Source organism: Alosa alosa, chromosome 24 (genome assembly GCF_017589495.1).
Source record: "Alosa alosa isolate M-15738 ecotype Scorff River chromosome 24, AALO_Geno_1.1, whole genome shotgun sequence".
In the NCBI taxonomy this organism is placed as follows: domain Eukaryota; kingdom Metazoa; phylum Chordata; class Actinopteri; order Clupeiformes; family Clupeidae; genus Alosa; species Alosa alosa.
Window position 1 is genome coordinate 21,688,997 of NC_063212.1, and position 23,618 is coordinate 21,712,614.

At 43.5% G+C, this 23,618-nt stretch overlaps 1 protein-coding gene across 1 annotated transcript; it reads right to left on the bottom strand.

Annotated features, from left to right (window-relative positions):
• Positions 1-20: 20 nt before the first annotated feature.
• On the bottom strand, positions 21-23,091 carry gigyf1a (GRB10 interacting GYF protein 1a). Its single transcript, XM_048236062.1, is given in 27 exon segments — positions 21-219; positions 1,248-1,392; positions 4,272-4,319; positions 5,269-5,435; positions 6,040-6,203; positions 6,457-6,656; positions 6,941-7,085; positions 7,087-7,139; positions 8,652-8,725; positions 8,968-9,071; positions 9,866-9,969; positions 10,763-10,827; positions 10,830-10,988; positions 13,670-13,829; positions 14,802-14,923; positions 15,945-16,121; positions 16,296-16,431; positions 16,799-17,016; positions 17,145-17,151; positions 17,237-17,323; positions 17,412-17,507; positions 17,579-17,674; positions 17,746-17,841; positions 17,913-18,008; positions 21,154-21,283; positions 21,743-21,806; positions 22,302-23,091. Coding segments are annotated over 27 exon segments (3,039 nt in total). The 5' UTR covers positions 22,360-23,091; the 3' UTR covers positions 21-151.
• Between the last annotated feature and the right edge of the window lie 527 nt (positions 23,092-23,618).

Sequence of the window (23,618 nt, forward strand, 5' to 3'; positions counted from 1 at the left end):
CTGGCATTCAGTATCCCCCCCCCCCCCAACCCACAGCAGTGCACATTGGTCATCGGGGTGTCTGATTACTTGGGCACCACGTTGTTGTTTTTTTTTGTTGTTGTTGTTTTTGTTACATAGAAAAAAGGCCTCAGGTAGCTATTGCTGTAGATCAGTAATCCTCCACCATCTCCATCTCATTTAGGCTCAGGCGCTCCCCTGCAGTATGGAATGAGTACCCTATGGGTGGGGGTGGGGAGAGAGAGAGAGAGAGAGAGAGAGAGAGAGGAAGACAACAGAAAGAGAGAGGAAATGGGTGATGGGGGGGGGGGGGACACAAGGGAGAGAGAGAGAGAATAGTGGATAGTTATGGAGAGATAGAGAGAGCGAGTGGATAGTTAAGGAGAGAGAGAGAGAGAGAGAGAGAGAGAGAGAGAGATGGAGAGAGAGAGAGAGCAGTGGATAGTGAAAAAAAGGAAGGAAAAGGAATGGGGAGGGAAGACAGGAGGGAGGGAAGACAGGAGGGAAGACAGGAGGGAGGGAAAAGAACATGGAAAATAAGCTTTAAAAGATAACCTTATGCAACCTCACACAACAGCAGAAACCATGATCATGCCTGTGTGTTTGCTAGCATGCCTGTATTATTGATAGCGTGATAGCATAGACTGGTGGGGCCTTGGCGTTAAGACAATTCAAACATGGTGACATTGAATTTTATGGATGTAAAAAAAAATATGGCTACATTTAACCTGTACACTCCACATTGTGTGTAAGTGTGTGTGTGCATATGTATGCTTGTGTGTGTGTGTGTGTGTGTATATGTATGCTTGCACATTTGCACATTACACAAGGGCAGGCTATAAATGGACATTTCTTTTCTTCGATCTTCTTTGAAGCATGATCTGATTCTGATTAATTGGGCTATTGGGTACTGCATTTCAAAAATGTATACAGTGCTCAGGGTCCTTTGGTTTAAAACACACAATGGGGCCAACACATGGGGAAATTACTGTAGTATGTGTGTGCAATGCGGCCTGTGTGCATCTTAGAAAAGTCTGAAAAATTGTGAACCTTTAACAGCTATACAGATGTAGTGAGCAGCACAGTGCAGACACACCAGACTTTCGCTAACACTGTAGCAGTTCTATTGAACTTGTAAATATAATTTTGTGCCTTAAGTAAGAAAAATTGTGATATATAGTGATATCCATGAGATTCAGTGTCATGTATGTGATGCATGCATTGTGTTTTTAAATAATCTATCTTACCAAGGATGCTCGGGTCAGAATGCAGCATCATGGGCTGTTTCTTTTTCAGCTTGGCGGCCTGATCGTAGGCCATGCCCCCTTTCCCGGCATGGGCCGCCTGGAACATGGACTGCAGAGCGCTGGGGGTCACGCCACGCATGGAATCCTGGGAAGAAGGAGGAGTAGGACAATGAGGAGTTAGGAAAGGCCGCCAAGCAACGTGAGCATGTCACATTCCATGACCATGACAACAGCAACAATGAAATAATGGGAATAATGAACAAACTTGACTTGTTACCATGGTTACTATTGTTTTCATAATACAGTACCGAAGCCAAAGATTGTTAAGGCGGAGCAAGATACGTCGTCATAGTTCATGTCTATGGGCGCGAAATGGGGATCGAATCCTGTCTGCATAAAGAGGCGTGTCGATGACGTATTGATGAGCATACGTTGCAACCGGCAAACAGCAGCGGCATAAATAACCGGCGCACACCTGATATAAAGTCGATTTTCTCCAGACTGGAATGCTCAAAAATGCTAAAAAATGTACCTGAAATGTTCAGAAGGGTTTGAGGATCATGAAAACGTGCCCAAAATTCACATTCATAACTGTATAGAACCAAGATCTTAGCATATGTGGTGAAATTCTGAGCTATGGCCATAGACTTCAATGGAGCAGTCGCTGCATAAAGGGGGATTTTGACCCCCCCCCCCGTGCGATCCGGGTTCCCGGAAGTGGCTCCTGATGAAATATCTTGCTCTGCCTTAACAATCTTTGCCGAAGCCATGACGTAGCGTTGTCAAGGTAGCAACTTCACTGGAACTAAAGAAATCAATCTAAACATAGTAGTTACCATAGGCTACGGGGCTTTCTTAATCTATTTAAATAATTTTATGTTTCCAAGACGTTAGTATATTTTATTTACACTGTAGGAATCACATACTACAACACGTATATCAATACGATCAAATTTGTGACCAACAGAGTTTTATTTTAGCACGGGTTTCCTCCATAAAAGAAACCTGCATGTAACATGAGGCAAAAACGTCACTCTTAACAGCCGTAAGCATTTGATAAGACATATCCACTGGCGTTTTGGCGTATAGAAACAAAGCCACATGTCTAAATACAATGCCACTTCAAAAGTTTGTTTAGATCCAGTGACACTGCAGGTCATGGTTCTGAAAAATCTATTGTCAATGGCGAAAGAGAAATTATTTTCTGGTCACGATCGACATGTGCCTTGAATTACATGTGATATTATGATGTTTGTCAATTTTAAAGACAATTTCTCATGTAAGGTAAGTAAGGTAAGGTTTGTGTTGTAACCAGGCTTGGAATTTCACCATTTTAGGGGCAAGGCCACTTGGCCTTCAGTTGGGCATATTTGGTGGGGGGCACAAAGGCCACATGTCAGTGCACCAAGGCCAAAGTTAACTATACAGTAGTAGGTTATAAAAATTATCAAAGTTGTATTTAGCCTATTCACAGCAGAAGACCTGCACCACTGTATGAAACATTACAAAAACATGAAACATGACATATTACATATAACTGTAAATCTGATCATCTAATATTTACAGATATCTAGGCTATATTTAACATTTATTTTATATTTGGCCTGTTATGAAATCATGTTTTGAACAATTTAAGCACAGCTCAGCTTTAAGAAACTCAAATAGCCTAGATGTATGCTTAGCATTTTGTGATCATTAGGGCTACTTTCAAAACTCAGCTGTATATCCTCTGATTTTAATATTTCCCGATATCTAGGCGATATTTGTAACATTTATTTTGTATTTGACCTGTTATGAAAACATGTAGAACAATTTAAACACATTGTGAAATTTAAAGCCCAAATTTGGAGAAATGTATGTCGAAATTTGCTGCAAATTCAAAACCGGATTACTCTGGAACAGCTATCTCTACAGGGGACTGCTTTACACCTTTGTGTTCGGCAAGGTCTGCTGTTTATTCTGATATATGGTTTGCCGTGTGTTGAACGAAGGGTTCGTAAAGTATTCCACCGAGATGAATGGGTAGGAAGATGGGCGCAGAACCTTATGTACAATTTATGATTAAATTGAATAATATTATTTACTTTTTTTTTTCGCAAACCGTTCACCACAGCAATTAGCGGCTAGCTTTGAAAGCTGAGAAAAAGCTCTTTCATGTGATGTGATACTTCTTTCTGTGTGATGAGTAGGCTACTTCGGGAGTAGTTCAACTGAGAATGGCTGAATTTGGGCGCACTTTCTTTCTTGCCGTGCGCCGTCACTTTCTCCACTGCGTAAAAGACTAAATTAATTTGCGCTGTGAATGCTAAGAGTATTTTGACAGGGCAGGCTAAATAAAAAAATCGCTATTAGTTGGACACAAAGCAGAATATTCAAAGAAGGGGGCACCAAAGCCACAGTGGCCTGTAAACCTCTGATTTTTTCAAAGGGGCATCACGGCCAATGCAGAGGGGCAACGAAAAACACAGCAGTTGCGCTAGTGACGTTAGCCCATTCACAGCCACACCGGATTGTACAAGCATACCAGCAACAGGTTTTACTTGGGCTTCCCAGGCCGATGAAAATACCATGAGTCAGAGAATAAAACACATCAGGTAAGGTGTATTCGTCCATAGACTGCACATAAACTACTGTTAAGTGACATAGCTGGTGGCAAGATGTAACCGTTAGCTAGCCGTATCATTTCACTATGTTGGTGATGTACATCATTCGAGACGAGAGACGTAGTCCACTGAGCGGATTCACACAAAACCCAACTTTTGCAGTCTATCAAACAGTACTTTCTTGACATGAAAAAATATCTTTTAAAATTTACACACATCATATGTGAAATTCATGCTACAATTCGATCAGGACAAAAAATTGTTATCTCTCTAGTAACTCCCGTTCATATTTTTTCGCAAGATAGTATCACATGGACCGGAAGTAGAAGGGTGTGACTTTAGCTCTCTATTGATGATAGACTGGCTGTCTGTACTCTAGCCTGCACACTGGCGAGTGCTGTGTGTGTAACAGTAGATTTACCTGTAGAGCGAAGTTGTTCATGGTCAGTCCAGCCACCTCCTTGGAGAGCTATAGGAGTGGAGACACAGAGAGAGAGAGAGAGAGAGAGAGAGAGAGAGAGAGAGAGAGAGAGAAGAGAGGTGATGATGCAGAGAATAACTTCCATCTTAATGTTTTTAGTTGATGTTACTCACTGAAGCCCTAGACTGTTTTAAGGGCATTTCAAAAACAGGCTACCCAAATCTGCCACAATTTTATGTATTAATACTTGCATTGATTTAATTTTGATTTTTAAATACAAAAAGCGTATATTTTTGAAAATATTTTTATATGCATCTCACCACTGCAAGCTGGCAGCTCGACTTGCCTTACATATATGTGTAGAACAGACTGTCTTGAATTTGGCAATATCATTGCCATGGTGGTGGGATTCTCTGGGGCTGAGCAATTTACAGACATATGTGGTGTGCACCTTACAGAAATAACTGGCATTTTTTTTATTTAGTGATGAAAAATGACCTTTCTGCGTTCCATATCTGTGACACGAACTGATCTGACCTGACTTGACCACGAGTTTGCGTGTTAGCCTGTGTGTGCCTATGGTGTATAAACTCATAATGATTCTCTACAACAACTTTTTACTGCATTGCCATGAACAAAGTAAGGGCAAAAAAGGTGTTTCTTTATTGAACAAATCGGAATGCAATGTGAGCCTTGAATTGGATGCCATGCAGGAATTTGCTAGGATCTAAAAAAAACGAATTATGAACATGCTTTGTCATAGAGAAACACCTGATGGCGTTGGATTATAAACATGCTTTGCCACAAAAACAGACAAAAACGTGGGGCAAGTCCAGCTATATGGAGTTATTATTTTGCTGTCACTTCGTCTGTTATATAACCCAGAAAGTTGTACTTGGTATCAAATGATAGCTCTACACACACTCTCTCTCCTGCTCAAACCACACACACACACACACACACACACACACACACACACACACACACACACACACACCTGTTGCTGCTGCTGCCTCTGGTGGTTGGCCTTCTGTTTGGCACGGCGCTCCAGGAACTGCTTGGCAAACTCTTTGGCTTCCATGGTGTCCCCCAGATAGGACCGGATGAAATCCAGCACCTCGTATGGAGATTCCACCTCCTTCAGGTATGCCACAATGGTGGCCACTGTCAGTACACACACACAGACACAGACTGATCATCTCTTCCTTAAGTTAATCATCTCTTCCACTGTAAAACAATGTACACAGTTGTGTGAGTGAATGTGTGTGGGTCAATGACGTGACATTGCGCATCAGCAGGTGGTGCAAACAGGTAAAATACTAATTTAAACCAAGACATAGTAGACTAAAGTGAACAAATTGTTCAAAAATGTGTTGTACCTAATTGTTCTATTAAACAGTATGTGTGTGTGTGTGTGTGTGTGTGTGTGTGTGTGTGTGTGTGTATGTATATATATATATTTTTTTTTTTTTTTTTTTAATTCTGAAGTATCAGAACTAAAACTACAAAAAAATAATGTGTTGTGTCTGTGTGTGTGTGTGTGTTACCATCAATTGAGGAGGCGTTGTTGTTGTTGGTGGTGGTGATGTTGAGTGTGTGTTCATGTGTGTGTGTGTGTTACCATCAAGCGAAGAGGCGTTGTTGTTGTTGGTGATGTGATGGAGTGTGTGTTCATGTGTGTGTGTGTGTTACCATCAAGCGAAGAGGCGTTGTTGTTGGTGGTGATGTTGAGTGTGTGTTCATGTGCGTATGTGTGTGTGTGTGTTACCATCAAGCGAAGAGGCGTTGTTGTTGGTAGTGGTGTTGAGCGCGTGCAGCATCTGTTCACACCACGTGGTGAAGCCGTCCTGAGGCTTCATGCCCTGCAACAGCTTCAGCAGCTTATCCTCCTCCTCTGTGCGCTTACGACGAAGCATATACTGCTCACGCTCGCTGAGGGAGGGAGGGAGAGAGGGAGAGAGAAAGAAAGAAGGAGAGAGAGACTTTTAAAACCCCTTTTATTTAACCATTGTATGGATCAAACCACTTTAAAAGCCCCCCTCACCCACCCCGCAGTCACACCCACACCATGGCATGGAGAGTGTGTGTGTGAGTGCGCGTGTGAGTGAGTGTGTGAGTAAGTGAGTGTATGTGTGTGTGCGTGCATGCGTGCGTGGTGTGTGTGTGTGTGTGTGTGTGTGTGTACCTGAGTGAGGGGCTGCTCCTGCTGCTGTTCTTGTGGCTCATACCCCGCATGCCAGCCTGGCTCTTCAGCGCCTCGTCCCACATGCCCATGGCGCCAGACACTCCGCCCCCTGCCCCAGACTTCCCCTCCAGGCCACTCCCACTGGCCCAGAGAGAGCCCGCCCCCTCCCCCCACTGCCCCGACATCAGGCCCGCATGCTGCTGCTGGGAGACAAGGAGAGAGAGAGCGAGGGAGGGAGAGAGAGAGAGAGGGAGGGAGGGAGAGAGAGAGAGAGGGAGGGAGGAAGAGAGAGAGGGAAAGGAGAGAATGACAAAAAAAGCATTCATTATTTATTATACCAAGACCCTGTTTACATTTGTTTTTAAGATGCATTGCGGATCAATTTTCTGATCTGATTGCAAGAGCACAGCGCATTTAGCCCAGAGTGTGTGTGTGTGTGTGTGTGTGTGTGTGTGTGTGTGTGTGTGTGTACGGGCGTCCTTACCCTCTCACGCTGCTGCTGGGCTCTCTGCTGCTGCTTCACCCTCTCAGCCTCCTGCTGCAGCTCCAGGAGCCCCAGGGCCTTGCCTGGCTTGCCCAGCCCAGCGGTGGAGCCTCCGGACCAGCCGGAGCCCGACGCCGGGCCCCCTCTGGCTCTGGCTCTGCGCCAGCAGCTTCATGATCAGTTCCTGCTGCTGACGACACTGAGGGAGGGATAGAGAGAGAGAGAGAAGGAGTAGGAATAAAGAGAAAGAGGGATAGAGGGAAGGAGGAATAGATAGGAGGGATAGAGAGAAGGGAGGATGGAGGGTTGGACGGATAAGAGGAGGGATAGAAGTTAGGAGGGAGGGAGGGCAAAAGGGAGGGGAACCAACACAAGCAGGGAATCAGTGATCAGGAGCAGGCAAGAGCACAAGTACTTCCAGAACTGTGTGTGTGTGTGTGTGTGTGTGTGTGTGTGTGTGTGTGTGTGTGTGTGTGTGTGTGTATGAATGTGTGACCATACTCAAACATTTCCTTCAATAGACAACATGGGGGCTCCTACTTGCATGGAGTAAGGTAGGTGTGTGTGTGTGCAATGCCAAGGTAATTTATGTGCTTGTGTGTGTGTGCAGGTTGTTGCAAAATCTCATCTCTGCCCAGAAAAGGCATATTATGTAGAAGGCAAACACCAACCCTAAATGCAATGGCTGAACGTTTGATGGACAGTGTCTCCTCCTGCTATATTCTCCTGTAAGGGATAATGGCGGGTGGTCTGATCCACAGAAATTAATGCTGCAGAGGTTGTGCCTCCTCTTCTCCTCCCTCCTGATCTTTAGCTTTGAAACATAGCTATTTTTACTTAGCCTGCTGTCATCCTCTAGCTTAAAAGCCCTGGCCAGTTCAATGTTGCTTGTTCTGAGCCTGCACACACGGATGCAACATGACAGTTCATTTAAACTTCACAAAGTTTGGATCTATACGCGTGATAGGTGTGAAAAAAATGGATCTTATAGGTTGAAAATAAGTGGTTAATTCTGAGTTTGAACATTAGGACAATTCAACCAAGCAGTGGAATAAATGTATATATTCATTATTATTATTATTATTATTATTATTATTATATTATATATTGCTATATATTTATTCACTTCATTAAAGCACAGACATAGATCATTTACAATGCACAACAAGCTATAGGCCTATTTATCAGAAGTTTTTTCAAACCGACAGAAGATTTTCCCCCTCATACCCTTTTGCACTGGTCCCCCAGAAGTCATTTGAGTTTGAGAACATGTACCCTGCCAAAAGCCTCTACATTCAGTCAAGCAAACTAAATCATATTGTGAATATTATAGCAGAAATGACTAGTTTGACGGGGCAGTGATAGCGTAGTGGTTAAGGAGCTGAGCTACCATAATAGCCTAAAACATTGTGGGTTCAATTCCTGGCTTTAACTGTTGTTCCCTTGAGCAAGTTGCTAGGGGACAATGCCAGGGACACTGTAGTCCCTTATAATATACATATTATGTAAGTCACTTTGGATGAAAAGTGTCTGCTAAATGAATACATGTAAATGCTAATGTAGTTTGCAGGTATGACACTCAAGTCAATATTATTTCACATTACACATTTTTGTTTTTCCAGTTTCTACCATTAACTATAATCTTTTCAGTTGGGAAGTGGGGAACATGCTGTTATATTTGATGATGACACCAGGGGGAGCCAAAGCTCACCTTTTGAAGCTGTTCAAGAGTTGGACCCTGAGTTGAAGAATTCATTGTTAAGTCCCATAGACTGGCCTCACCGCCTAAAGAGAAAACAGACATTTGTGTAAGACGAGGGAGCAAACGAAACGGCAAGGTCAGATATTTAGCAGATTTTGGCATTCAAAAACAATCTAATAGACAATTTTAGAGTTTAGAATTTTAGAGACCCCCCACACACACACTATATTCCATTTGGAAAAAAGTGTATATCTGCCGGTAGCTGTTAGCTGGGAAGTGGTTTGCAACTGGTAAGCTTGTGTGTGTGTGTGTGTGTGTGTGTTACCTGTCGGCTGTGAGGCTGAGGTATGCATGTCCCACATGGACCCTGTATCTGGCACTGACATTGACCTGTTCATCGAAGGCATCATACCCTGCTCGCCACACCTGCTGGGAAAGCGCACACACACACACACACACACACACACACACAACATAATCATTTCATCATAATCATTTCAAATTATGAGAAACACACACACTTAAAAACAGATACAATAGAGTAACAAAGTGTGACGCTCCGTTTCCATGACTGCAGTGTTACTGGATCTAAACAAATTTTCGAAGTGGCATCAATAGCATTGACTGTATTGGCATCGTTTCTACCTCAGAAATTGTTTTTAAATGTAGGTTATAGCAGTTTAAACGTGTTTTACCTGCTAGGCAGCAGCTTAGCCACATAACACGGATCCTCTCACAGGTGTAATAGAAAGAAACAAAATCCCAGTGGATATTTCACGCCTTATCAAAGACTGGCAACTGTGAAGAGTGATGTTTTTTTGCCAAGGCGGCATCCGTGAATTTAAGGATTTTAACCACAGGCTGTGAAGGCTGTCTCTTAAATGCTGGTTAAAAGCTGGTCTCTTGTTAAATGCATGGAATTTAAACCCATGCTAAAATACAACTCTGTAGTCAAGAATTTGATCGTGCTGGTATGAATGTGTTGTAGTATGGGATTCCTACAGTGTAAAAAAATATATACGAACGTCTTAGAAACATCGTAAAATAATTTAAATAGATTAAGAAAGCCACCACTATGGTTAGATTGGTTTGTTTAGATCCAATGAAATTGTTACCAGCAGCGCACATCATGCCATGTTTCGGTACTCTATACCGCACACATACTACACCAACAGAAACAAATAAACACACAAAAAAATCAGTATATGAACACACACACACACCTGTTGATGAGCTGGAATAGCTGTTGCTGCTGGAGTTGCTGATAGAGAGCTGCTGCAGCCGCCAGCTCCTGCTGCTTCTTTAGGCGCTCCTGATCCATGTTCCCCTGTCCGTACACACACACACACACACACACGTTATATTAGTTACACAGATCTCATACAGACACAACCAATCAAACAACACAAACACGCATTGACATGATATCACATGCACACACAGAAACACACACGCATTCCAGTTTAAACGTGTTTTACCTGCTAGGCAGCAGCTTAGCCACATAACACGGATCCTCTCACAGGTGTAATAGAAAGAAACAAAATCCCAGTGGATATTTCACGCCTTATCAAAGACTGGCAACTGTGAAGAGTGATGTTTTTTTTGCCAAGACGCATCCGTGAATTTAAGGATTTTAACCACAGGCTGTGAAGGCTGTCTCTTAAATGCTGGTTAAAAGCTGGTCTCTTGTTAAATGCATGGACGAAACCCATGCTAAAATACAACTCTGTAGTCAAGAATTTGATCGTGCTGGTATGAATGTGTTGTAGTATGGGATTCCTACAGTGTAAAAAATATATACGAACGTCTTAGAAACATCGTAAAATAATTTAAATAGATTAAGAAAGCCACCACTATGGTTAGATTGGTTTGTTTAGATCCAATGAAATTGCTACCTTGGCAACGCCACATCATGGTTTCGTACTCTATACCGCACACATACTACACCAACAGAAACAAATAAACACACAAAAAAATCAGTATATGAACACACACACACACACAACATAATCATTTAATCATTTCAACATAATCATTTCATCATAATCATTTCAAATTATGAGAAACACACGCACGCACAGAAAGCACAGCACGCACGCATACACTGGCTGTGAACTCACGGTGTTGGCCCTGGCTGCAGGCTGGCGTGCTGGGGGGGGTTGTTGTTGTTGTGGTCGGACCAGAAGGGGGGCGGCGAGGGTCCGGGGGCAAAGGGCACGCGCCCCCACATCTTAATGACGTCGCCCAGAGGCTGGAAGCCCTCGTCACAGCCTCGCTTCACCAGCAGCGTCATGGAGAAGTAGCCCGCCTGGAACCACTCGCACATCTCCACTGTCGTGAACGGACCTGGGAACAGGGGAGACAGTTGTGTGAGTGTGTGTGTGAGTGAGTGTGGAGTGTGTGTGTGCACGTGAGTCAGTGAGTGAGTGAGTGTGGAGTGAGTGAGTGTGTGTGTGTGTGTGTGTGTGGAGAGTGAGTGAGTGTGGAGTGTGTGTGGAGAGTGAGTGAGTGTGTGTGTGTGTATTAGGGGTGTAACGGTACACAGAAGTCACGGTTCGGTTCATACCTCGGTTCGGACATCCGCAGTTCAGTGCAGTTGATTTACAATGGAGGAAAAGCAAAACCAAAATGCAGAAAGCAATTTTTTTTATTGTGCATGTATCAGGCTGTACCACCTAGTGTCATACAGTCTCTTCCCTGAGCTATCTGCAACAGCCTGAAGTGTGTAAGATGTAGGCTAAACAGTACAATAAGTACCCTGACTCCATCTGTAAGTTGTAAACAAAATAAGACAATCATAGATATAAAACTTAAAATAGGCCTACAGCATCTCTTATTTCTGAAAGTGCAAATTACATAGAATAATGATTTTTAAAAATCCACTTAAGCAAGACCTTCAACATCTGTGTTTAGTTCTATATGGAAGGGTCTACAATTTGCCTCAATATTTTTCAGTGTGTGTACTGTAATACCCTAGCCTACTAACTGTGAAAATATCACACTATTTTGCCTTCTTTCAAAAAACGAAATTGCTCCTTTCATTTCATAAACAGACTACAACTAGAAGTCACATGACTTTGCCCTTCGACGTTAACTCACCGTAGCATGGTTTGTTTATTAGCCTGGTTAGCGTTGACACTTCTGTCTATGCACTTAACACTGCCAGCTCCTCATGTGAGAAGTTACAAGTTACCCCAACATAAAGGTAATTACCACGCGATTTACATGGCTTTCTGTCATTACTTAAATCATTTAATTTAAGCCATAGGTTTTGGCTCTATTTGTATGTGTATCCAAAGGCTGGTGAAGCGCAGGGAAGTTTTTTTTTCTCATTTCGGTGATTGGTAGCCTACATCATCTGGCTGATTGCTTGAACATGTGTAGCATATATTTCCACTCACATACCCAACAACTGCTGAACAACGCCGACACACAGTTTCTTATCAACCACTTTGTGTGAGTGTGTGTGTGTGAGGAGTGTGGAGTGTGTGTGTGTGTGTGGAGTCAGTGAGTGAGTGAGTGTGGAGTGAGTGTGTGTGTGGAGAGTGAGTGAGTGTGGGCGGTGTGTGGAGAGTGAGTGGAGTGTGTGTGTGTGTATTAGGGGTGTAACGGTACACAGAAGTCACGGTTCGGTTCATACTCGGGTTCGACATCACGTTCGGGTAATGAGTTCGGTACAATGGAGGGAAAAGCAAAACCAAAATTTTTTTTTTTTTTTATTGTGCATGTATCAGGCTGTACCACCTAGTGTCATACAGTCTCTTCCTGAGCTATCTGCAACAGCCTGAAGTGTGTAAGATGTAGGCTAAACAGTACAATAAGTACCTGACTCCAACTGTAAGTTGTAAACAAAATAAGACAATCATAGATATAAACTTAAAATAGGCCTACAGCATCTCTTATTTCTGAAAGTGCAAATTACATAGAATAATGATTTTTAAAATCCATTTAAGCAAGACCTTCAACATCTGTGTTTAGTTCTATATGGAAGGGTCTACAATTTGCCTCAATATTTTTTCAGTGTGTACAGTAATACCCTTAGCCTACTAACTGTGAAAATATCACACTATTTTGCCTTCTTTAAAAAAAAAAACTAAATTGCTCCTTTCATTTCATAAACAGACTACAACTAGAAGTCACATGACTTTGCCCTTCGACGCTAACTCACCGTGAGCATGGTTTGTTTATTAGCCTGGTTAGCGCTGACACTTCTGTCTATGCACTTAACACTGCCAGCTCCTCATGTGAGAAGTTACAAGTTACCCCAACATAAAGGTAATTACCACTGATTTACATGGCTTTCTGTCATTACTTAAATCATTTAATTTAAGCCATAGGTTTTGGCTCTATTTGTATGTGTATCCAAAGGCTGGTGAAGCGCGAGGGAAGTTTTTTTTTTTTCATTTCGGTGATTGGTAGCCTACATCATCTGGCTGATTGCTTCAACATGTGTAGCATATATTTCCACTCACATACCCAACAACTGCTGAACAACGCCGACACACAGTTTCTTATCAACCACTCTCTCGCCTGTACTACTGTAACTGAAGTTCTCAAACTTATGTAAGAGACCAGCGGATCCTTCTAATGTGTGTCGCCACCTTATTGCTCCTATCTCTGACTGACTGACTCGAATTAACCACCTGACAAAAAACATAGGTGCCAATCAGAGCTTCAGAGCTAAGGCGTAGGCTACAGATTAGCGTTAGGTGTCGCTAAAGAACTCCCCGTGAATCCCCTACTTAACAGTAATTGGCGCATGACATTAATTAACCGCACACGAAGTTTTATGTTTTTTATACCGTATTCTCCGTAATTCATGCACCGAATCAGGACGCCTGCACTGCTTGGTTCAGTGAGTAAGTGTGTATGGAGAGTTTGTGTGAGGTGTGAGGAGGAGTGAGTGAGGTGTGGAGAGTGTGCTGGAGTGAGTGTGCAAGTGGAGTGAGTGTGTGTGTGTGTGTGAGTGAGTGAGTGTGTGTGTGAGTGTGGAGTGAGTGTGTGTGGAGTGTGTGTGTGGAGTGTACCCTGGATCTCTCCCTGCGGGTCCTTGTAAAACCACTTCATGGCGGCCTCGTGGGAGAGGGGCAGTGCGGACGCCGTGTTCCGACTCTCCTGCAGCGCCTGGGTGAAACACTCCTCGTCCAGCGACGAGTCCTGGAGAGACGCCACCATCTTCTCAGCCTCCTGTAAACATGTAAACACACACACACACACACACCACACGCACACAGAGGGTCAGGTATGTAAATGATTAATTGCTCCGAAGCTTCCACACACAAACATAGCAGTAGGTAAATAATTAATTACTTTGAACTACCCATACATGCTAGGCTAAGACTGTAGGGCCTTAGTAGCATATTTCAGAGGCTCGAGTAAGATTGTTGCCCTTCAATAATACATTTCCGAGGCCTGATTGAGATCACCTTTCAGTAGTATATTTCGGAAGCTTGGGTGAGACTGCATATAGCCTGGTAAACCAAACTCATTCACAAAGTGAATAGAGTCTGGCCAGTCACGATTGCAAAACCTTTCCAACACTGGCATGGTGACGGACATGGACACAGCGTTAACTTTGAAAGTATCTCCATGAAAGGAGATCTAGGTGGGCGTGCCCTTCAGCAGTATATTTCAGAGGCTTCAGAGGTGTACCGGGAGAAAACCATCTGTTCTGCCATTCCGCAGCAGCGGCTAAATCCAGCCTTGTTATCTGGGTGTTGCAGATCATCTTATTTTTAGTGTGCTTTAGAAATTCTTAAATTCTAAAAAAATAATACTCCGTCTCTAACATTGCAAACACCCAGTGTCTTGTATATAAACATGAAGCATATTCTAAACCCTTTAAAACAATAATTTTGCTATTAAAATGAATGATGACTCCACAGAACTCTTGCTTTCAGCATATTCACACTCACACACAGACACATACATAACTGGACACTCTGCAAACAAAGAGAAATTCGTACATACAAATACAATTACACTCACGCTCAAAAACTGCACACAGACAGAATCTCATCCACTTCCTCCCTACCACACACACAACACACACACACTCAATCAAACAAACAAACAGACAGGCGAAACACTTTTCTACAAGAATTCACTCTTTAGCCATCTCTTCTTAAAAGAATCACACGCGCACACGCACACACCCACCTGCTGCAGGTGCTTCATGCCCTCGTCATCCTCGGTGTCACCCCCCGGTGGTGGGGGGTGAATAGCAGCTGAGGAAGGGGGCGGAGCCAGACTGGCAGGGGGGCTGAGCTGTGGAGCTGCCTCTGCAGACACACACACACATAAACAGTCACACAGTCACACACACACACACAAAAAGTCAGAAAAGGCAAGGAAGCTTCTGTGACAAAGAAACAAAAAGCACTGCCATTTCGCAACAATATCAGGCCCTTAGTGTGATGTCTGCAGACTCACACACTTACTAATGTGTGTATAAGAAAGCCTGCAGACTCACACACTTACTAATGTGTGTATAAGAAAGCCTGTATTAATGCTTTTCCCGTGTTGGAATGCCTGTATAAGGGATAGTGTGGTCACGGTACCAAAATTACTGTTTCGATACAAAGAGCTGAAAATGCAACAATATTTGACAGAGGACAGACGTAAATTACTAGTGACAAAATATTAACTTCAGTGTGTCACGCTCTTTTTGTAAATTACGCTTAAGTGTTTTAAAGTGTTTAAATCGTCCTGGCTCTCCCTTATGGTAGGCTAGTTGTGAACAGGCATGCACAAGATACAGCTTCAATCAGAGGAGTTGCAGCTTCATTTTTGGGAGGGTTATAGACACGTTCAAGAATTTTTGGACTCCCATATATTTAATGCACAAAAGGCTACAAAAGGCTCCTTTGCCTGAAGAAGACCCAGCAGGGTCGAAACGTTGCCTTTTGTACATTAAATATATGGGAGTCAAAAGCAGTGTTGTGGACATTATATATTTTTTCACTTGAGTAGGTTTTTTTTTTGTTCTGCACCTGCCAGAAGGTGGGATGTGCACACAATAACTTTTTGTTGAGCTTTATTTAGTAACCAGCAGTTCACTAACTTAACCTCAGTCGCCAGCCCATCTAACTTCTATTAGTTTTGCGTGTGTGTTTTCACTCTCCCTTTGCACGAACACACACAGAATAACAAAAAGGCAGCCCTTTTTATGAAAGCCACACCACTTTTATGACAAGACACTGACTAAGTCATGTTACATTTTCATACTGGTACATCTCTAGCCTCTAGTGTGAATGTGAATCTGAATGCATGGAGTGTATCCCTGTATGACTGCACCGTTACCTTCAGTGGTGTTCTTGCTGATGGTGGGCTGCAGCGGCTCTTCCAGACCAGCAGGGGGAGCAGTCACAGATTCAGAGAGAGGAGCAGGTGGTGCAGGCATAGAGGAAAAGGGGAGAGAGGGAGGGGAGGAGGGGGAGACAGGCTTCACCTCCATCTCAGCCAAGGCTTCTTTCACATCTGCAATGGAATGATGACAAGATGTGAGATGGGAGAGAGAAAGAGTGTGTGTGTGTGTGTGTGTAAAAAGAAGATGCGTGAGGAAATTCTGTGTTTCACAAAAGAGGTAGTCACACCCCCCCCGATTTCATCAACATGACCCCCTTCCCTCCCTCCCACTCCGTTGACCTTTACCTTTGTCCAGTCTCTCCCCTTCGCTGCTGCTGTTCCTCTCCTCCTCTCTGGCGGTGGCCATGACCTCGTCATCCTCGTCCTCCAGGCCCTGGAACTCAAACTCCTGCTCCTCATGAATGGGGTCTTTAGAGCCCTTCTGTGAGAGAGAGAGAGAGAGAGAGAGAGAGAGAGAGAGAGAGAGAGAGAGAGAGAGAGAGAGAGAGAGAGAGAGAGAGAGAGAGAGAGAGAGAGAGAGAGAGAGAGATGGGAGGGGGGGGTGGTACAATTACATTTAGTAATTTAAGCGACTTACATATGTCAATTACATTACAAGGGTCATTGTCCATGCAGCAACTCAGGATTAAGTGCCTTGCTCCAGGTCACAACAGTGGAAGCCGGGAATTTAACCCATGACTGTTTCAGGCTACTGCATGCTAGCCTAGCTCCTTAACCACTACGCTACCACCATCATGGCCCCTCTCCTTATCACACACACACACACACACACACACCAGTGAGCTCACCTTCAAGGGCATGAAGGCGCCGGAGGAGTCGAAGGTGCCCATTTCGCCATCCTCTTCGTCGGTGCACCACTCGGGCAGGTTGTCACGGTCATCGTCCAGGCCTTCGCTGCCCGCCCTCCGACGCCCACCCTCGCCAGCCTCCGGGAAATTGAAGTCGTATTTCCTGCGCCGGGCATCGCCAGGGTGCTCCCGCCAGCCCGCCGAACGAGGACCGCCATCTGAGGGAGGGATGGAGGGAGGGAGGGAGAGAGAGAGAGAGCGAACGTGAGCAAGGGAGGGAGGAGGGGAAAGAACGAGGAAGATGGGAGAATTTAAGATAAGTTAGACTGGTGAAGGAAGGAATGACTGAGTGTCTGAATGAATGTGTAAATATGTGTGTGTGTGTGTGTTAATGTGTGTGTGTGTGTGTGTGTGTGTAAATATATATAAATATCTCACCTGCTCCTCCTCAGTCAGAGGCACTAAAGCCAGAGGCTGCAGAGGCTCCTCCTGCAGAATAGCAGCAAACTCCTTATCCTGCATGTCCTCAGGAACCTGAACACACACACAATATTTACATTACAAGTGTGTGTGTGTGTGTGTGTGTGTATATAAATATATATAAATATCTCACCTGCTCCTCCTCAGTCAGAGGCACTAAAGCCAGAGGCTGCAGAGGCTCCTCCTGCAGAATAGCAGCAAACTCCTTATCCTGCATGTCCTCAGGAACCTGAACACACACACAATATTTACATTACAAGTGTGTGTGTGTGTGTATATAAATATATATAAATATCTCACCTGCTCCTCCTCAGTCAGAGGCACTAAAGCCAGAGGCTGCAGAGGCTCCTCCTGCAGAATAGCAGCAAACTCCTTATCCTGCATGTCCTCAGGAACCTGAACACACACACAATATTTACATTACAAGTGTGTGTGTGTGTGTATATAAATATATATAAATATCTCACCTGCTCCTCCTCAGTCAGAGGCACTAAAGCCAGAGGCTGCAGAGGCTCCTCCTGCAGAATAGCAGCAAACTCCTTATCCTGCATGTCCTCAGGAACCTGAACACACACACAATATTTACATTACAAGTGTGTGTGTGTGTGTATATAAATATATATAAATATCTCACCTGCTCCTCCTCAGTCAGAGGCACTAAAGCCAGAGGCTGCAGAGGCTCCTCCTGCAGAATAGCAGCAAACTCCTTATCCTGCATGTCCTCAGGAACCTGAACACACACACAATATTTACATTACAAGTGTGTGTGTATGTGTATATAAATATATAAATCTCTCACCTGCTCCTCCTCAGTCAGAGGCACTAAAGCCAGAGGCTGCAGAGGCTCCTCCTGCAGAATAGCAGCAAACTCCTTATCCTGCATGTCCTCAGGAACCTGAACACACACACAATATTTACATTACAAGTGTGTGTGTATGTGTATATAAATATATAAATCTCTCACCTGCTCCTCCTCAGTCAAGGCACTAAAGCCAAACAGGGCTGGGGAGGCTCCTCCTCAGTCAGGAAAAGCCAAGGCTGCAAGGCTCCCTCCTGCAGGAATAGCAGCAAACTCCTTATCCTGCATGTCCTCAGGAACCTGAACACACACACACCAAGTGTGTGTGTGTGTGTGTGTATATAAATATATTAAATATCTCACCTGCTCCTCCTCAGTCAGAGGCACTAAAGCCAGAGCTGCAGAGGCTCCTCCTGCAGAATGCAAACTCCTTATCCTGCATGTCCTCAGGAACCTGAACACACACACAATATTTTATTGTGTGTGTGTGTGTCGTCAGTCAATAGCAGTGTCTGATGTTTTTTCGGACTATAAGTCGTTTCCGGAGTATAAGTCGCATTAGTCAAAAAATGCGTCATGAACAGGAAAAAACCTATATAAAAGTCCCACTGGACTATAAGTCGCATTTCTTTAGAAATGTATTTCACAAAATCCAAAAACAGAGAATATGTAACTGGACTATTGAGGCCAAAAAGATTAATGTTAATGAAGACGAAGGAGTGAAGGCAGCCAAGAAGAGGGCCGGATAGGCCTAAAGCAAAAGATTCACTGAAAGAAAATGCCATGTGGTACACCAAAATTTAGCTAAAATGTGGAGAATACAATGCAATCAAGCATTTTGGGCAATGTGGAGTCACAAGCTGGCAGCAGATTAAATGCTCACGAGAGAGAAAAAGACAGTTTTAAAATGACGTGACCAAAGCGCAAGCCAGGCGATCGGCCTATAGGCCCGATAGTAATTGTAAAGCAATTTACAAAAGATTCACTGAACAAAAATGTTGATATGGTACATGAAAATTTAGCTAAAAATGTGGAGAATGCAATGCAATCAAGCATTTTTGGCAATGTGGAGTGACAAGCCGGCAGCAGATTAAATGCCCACGAGAGAGAAAAAGATGCGTTTTAAAAAGACTGCACAGACCGGTTTTAATAGGACGTGCAGACCAAAGCTGCAGCAAGCAGGTGATATTTAGAAATTTATTTCACAAAATCCAAGACCAAGAACAGACAGATATAACTGGACACAGAGGCCAAAAATATTGAGAATTCTACAGGGAATGTTAATGAAGGCGAAGGAGTGAATAGTGGCAAGAGGCAAGCCGAGGCTGCTGGCGAAGTGCCAGCGCAATTAATGAAGCAATTTACAAAAGATTCAATGAACAAAAATGCTGATGCGGTACATGAAAATGTAGCTAAAAATGTGGAGAATGCAATGCAATCAAGCATTTTGGACAATATATTGGCACAAGCTGGCAGCAGAACAATTACTCGGCTGGCCACCTCCGAGAGAGCGAGAGAAAAAAATATGCGCATTTAAAACCAGGGCCTAAATTTCCGCGCAGGATTGCGGGTATTGCGCATAAGTTATTAAGTATTGAGCATAATAATAAAAGTCCCACAACTCCATCATAATGAGAGAAATTCCCACACATGTTACAGCGCTGTCTGATAACGTTAATCTAATAGAGCGGCCTGAATGCGGGACTATTGACTGGACGGACCAACTCTGACTTCAATTGAACCCCATGCAGAGACACACACACACACGTGCGCATGGACCACTTATCGGGTGCCTCTCTCTCTCTCTCTCTCATCGCTGAAGTCAAATTGTAGCCTAGGAGGTGCTTCTACATCAACCGTGATCAACAGGAAGGAAAACAAACGTTTAGCGATCAGGAACCATCAGGAATTTTGTAAACACAGAAGCGACAGCCTATAACGCGAGAGAACATGGATGTGTTCTCCATTTGAGGAACGTTATAATCGATTGCGGACGTGAACAGACAGATACAGACACGGAGCGCATAGTAGGCCTACTTTCACTGTCTAATGTGCGTATTCAGTACGTGAAAGATAATTAGTAGCAAAACAGCGATCAAATATTAGCCTCATGGCAGTGAGTTTTGTTTTCAAATATTTTCATGCATGTCTAGATAACGGGTGAGGAATGTTTAGGCGGCAGACTATCGTAAATCTTCAAATTATCGCTGGGGTCTTTATTTAGGCTGCGCAAAGCACAGCACCTTTATTTGGGGCATGGCTTACTGTTTGATTATATTGCTAAATTGATGACCACTGAAATCTATGGGGTATTTGATGGTTCACTATTAAGTTTCATGTATGTAGGGTAGGGTGTTGGGATCTCCATCCGCTTATTGCAAGATAAGACATCCGCTTTCATTTATTCATGGAACGTGTGTTGTGCTGAAATGGAAACCTTATTCAGCCTAAATTTAGTTCTTTTTTGAATTATGCATGATTTACTTTTTTTTTATAAAATTCGTAGGCTGATGCCTGACAGCAACAATTGTGTTTAAATGTAGGTTACTGCTTCAGCCTCTGGCAAGCTCAGAAGAGCGGCATGCAACTGGTAGCTTGAGAGCAACGTGTTGGAGACTCATGGCAACAATATTAAACCAACCAACAATATAAAATATTAAGAAGAGCTACTTTTATGAGTTAAATTGAAACAAAATTATTACTGGCTTTTATTTGTCTGAATCTGAGGCCCAAACAGAATCCAGGGCATAATTGGAGGATTTAGGTATGCACGTGTGTTTCAGGCATAGTGCAACCACTAATCTCTGACTGAAAGTGCACAGAACTTGTGCATTTAAGAGCGCTCTCCCGCGGCTAGACAGTAATGTTTCATGTAGGGTTCATGTCAGTTAATATGAATTAACATTTAAAAACATGTTCAATTATATATTTTTTTCATATATAAGTCGCACCTGACTATAAGTCGCAGGGCCAGCCAAACTATGAAAAAAAGTGTGACTTAATAGTCCGGAAAATATGGTATATTATGTGTGTCCGTGTACCTATACGAGTGGGTGCGTGTGTGTCTCTTTCTCACCTTGTTGTCTTTGATATAAAGTGCTAGCATCTCCTCGCGGCCGTACCGATAGTCGGCCAGTTTGTACTTTGGCATGGCGGGGGAGGGTGGGGGGGAAGTCACACTGCCCCCGCTGGATAGTGCACGGAGCCTGGACGAGAAAGGGACAGAGAGAGAGAGAGATTTATTGGATCATTCCTTAACCCATGACATCATGACATGGCCCATACAAACATTCATAAATACATTCACACATAAAAATCCCACAGAGACAGAGAGAGAAAGGAGAGAAAAAACATTCATAAGAGAGAGAGAGAGATAAAAATCCCACAGGGAGAGAGAGAGAGAGAGAGAGAGAGAGAGAGAGAGAGAGAGAGAGAGAGAGATTTATGTTCTGCCTTTCCTTTCCATAACTGGACATACGAGAGAGAGAGAGATAGATAGAGATAGATAGATAGATAGATAGATAGATAGATAGATAGATAGAAAGATAGAGAGATAGAAAGCAGACGAAAAGGGAAAGGAGAGGTTGTGTGAAAGTGAATATGAGGCAAGACAATGCCTAAAAGAGGAAATGAGGAGGAAAATGAGGTGTGTGTGTGTGACCCACCATTCTGGGCCGAAATTGAGAGTCTCAGCAGTCATATTCCTCTTGTCCTCCAAGAGCTGAAAGTCTGCCAGGCAACAAAAGCACATGTGACACATGGCAAAATAGAATGCACAAAACACAATAATAGACAAAACACATTATAGAAACACACATTTGATAGTACTGTTTTTCCTTTCATGCACCAACTCATACACATATGAAAATACAAATGTAATTTAAAATCAGCTGAGTGCGTGCACGCACACACACACAGCAATGCAGTCACATGATCTTTAATTCTCATAATACGGCATTTAACCCCTTAAATAAACACAAACATTTTTTCCAGGGATTTTAAGCTCATTGACGTAACCACGTGCTAAACAAAGCCATACATACACTATGAAAGCCACACACACACACACTAGAAATGTGCTGTTGAGTTTTATGAGTAAAGGGGATATACCTGTGTACTGCAGGGGATAAAATACAAGGGGCTGCTTTTCCAGGCATGCATTGATGATGGACTGCTCTCTCACACACACACACACACACACCTATCCAGCCTGTGTGTACTCACCCTGTCCTGTTGAGCGGAGCAGGTGGGTTCTGTGTGGATCCGAGAGTCCTGTTTGCATCCAGTGATTGTGTGTGTGTGTGTGTGTGTGCGTTTGTTACTCTTTGTGTGCGTGTGTGCGGCTGCAAACCTGTCTGTTATCAGCGTGTGTAACAGAGAGAAAGAGAGAGAGAACTCCCAGGATAAGGTAGAGAGTGGGGATAGCTGCCTCAATTAGGAAAGGGATGGGGTGGGAGAAGGGTCAAAAAACACAACTCAAACAAAAGGCAATTTTAAAAAAAGAAAATCAAACCAAAGGGAAAAAAAACACTGGGCACTTCAGCCAATAACTCTCCCAGGAACAGAAACAAAAAAGAAAACAGCAAAAATTGCAAGAATGAATAAAACTGCAGAAATCTCTAAACGAGGGCGATTCCTTTCGGGCAAAAGAAGACCACGGTCCCAGAGGGCTGTAAACTGGGCTGCCAGTGTCAGCAGAGGTATACTATGAGAGAGACACTCCAAGAGAAACAGGTACAATCCCACCGTGAGAGTGTTTTAAGGGTGTGTAGGGATATACAGGGAGGGGAAGGGTCAGGGGGGGAGCGGACCAGATGAGGTCGCAGCTGCCTGCAGCCGATGTGACGCCACACGACGCAACGCAACACCACGCGACACAACACCTCTCTCGTTCTCTATCGATCTCGCCCCCCGTTCTCAAGCCGCTTCCTCGCTCCGGCCAAAACGCCCGTCCACTGTGGTCCTCTGTGGTGACCGCTTCCTGATTCCTTTCCGGCTGAATCTTCTCGCCCAGCCACCTGGGAAGACAGGAAGGAGAGGACATGTTAGTCTAAGCAGTCACTCCCATGGAGGTATTATATACTGTAATTTAATTTCCCAACTATTACACACTGATTTTGCAAAATGTCTTCAGCTATGAGGTTAATATAAGGGGAGGGGCTACACATGAGAATGAATTTTTCTTCCTTCTTCTTTATGATTAAAGCTTGATCACATTCTGAATCGGTGGGCTACTGGGCACTGTGGAACACTACAGCGTTTCTCAGTTGCTTTGATGCATTTCTAAGATCAGAATTAAAATTCTCAAAACTCAAACTCCATATCATCTCATCACTTGTGCCCATCATTAAAGCAGTTTCTCCCCATCTTGAACAAATCACAATGCTTTAGTACATCCATGCAACTGATTTTGTACAAAATGTCTGCTGTTTATTTTTATTTTCAATTGCTAATGAGTCATTCCGTGTCAAATCAGACAAAATCGAGGAAAATGGTTGCAGTACCGACTCGATTTTCCTCAAAGTTTGTCTGCACAATGTT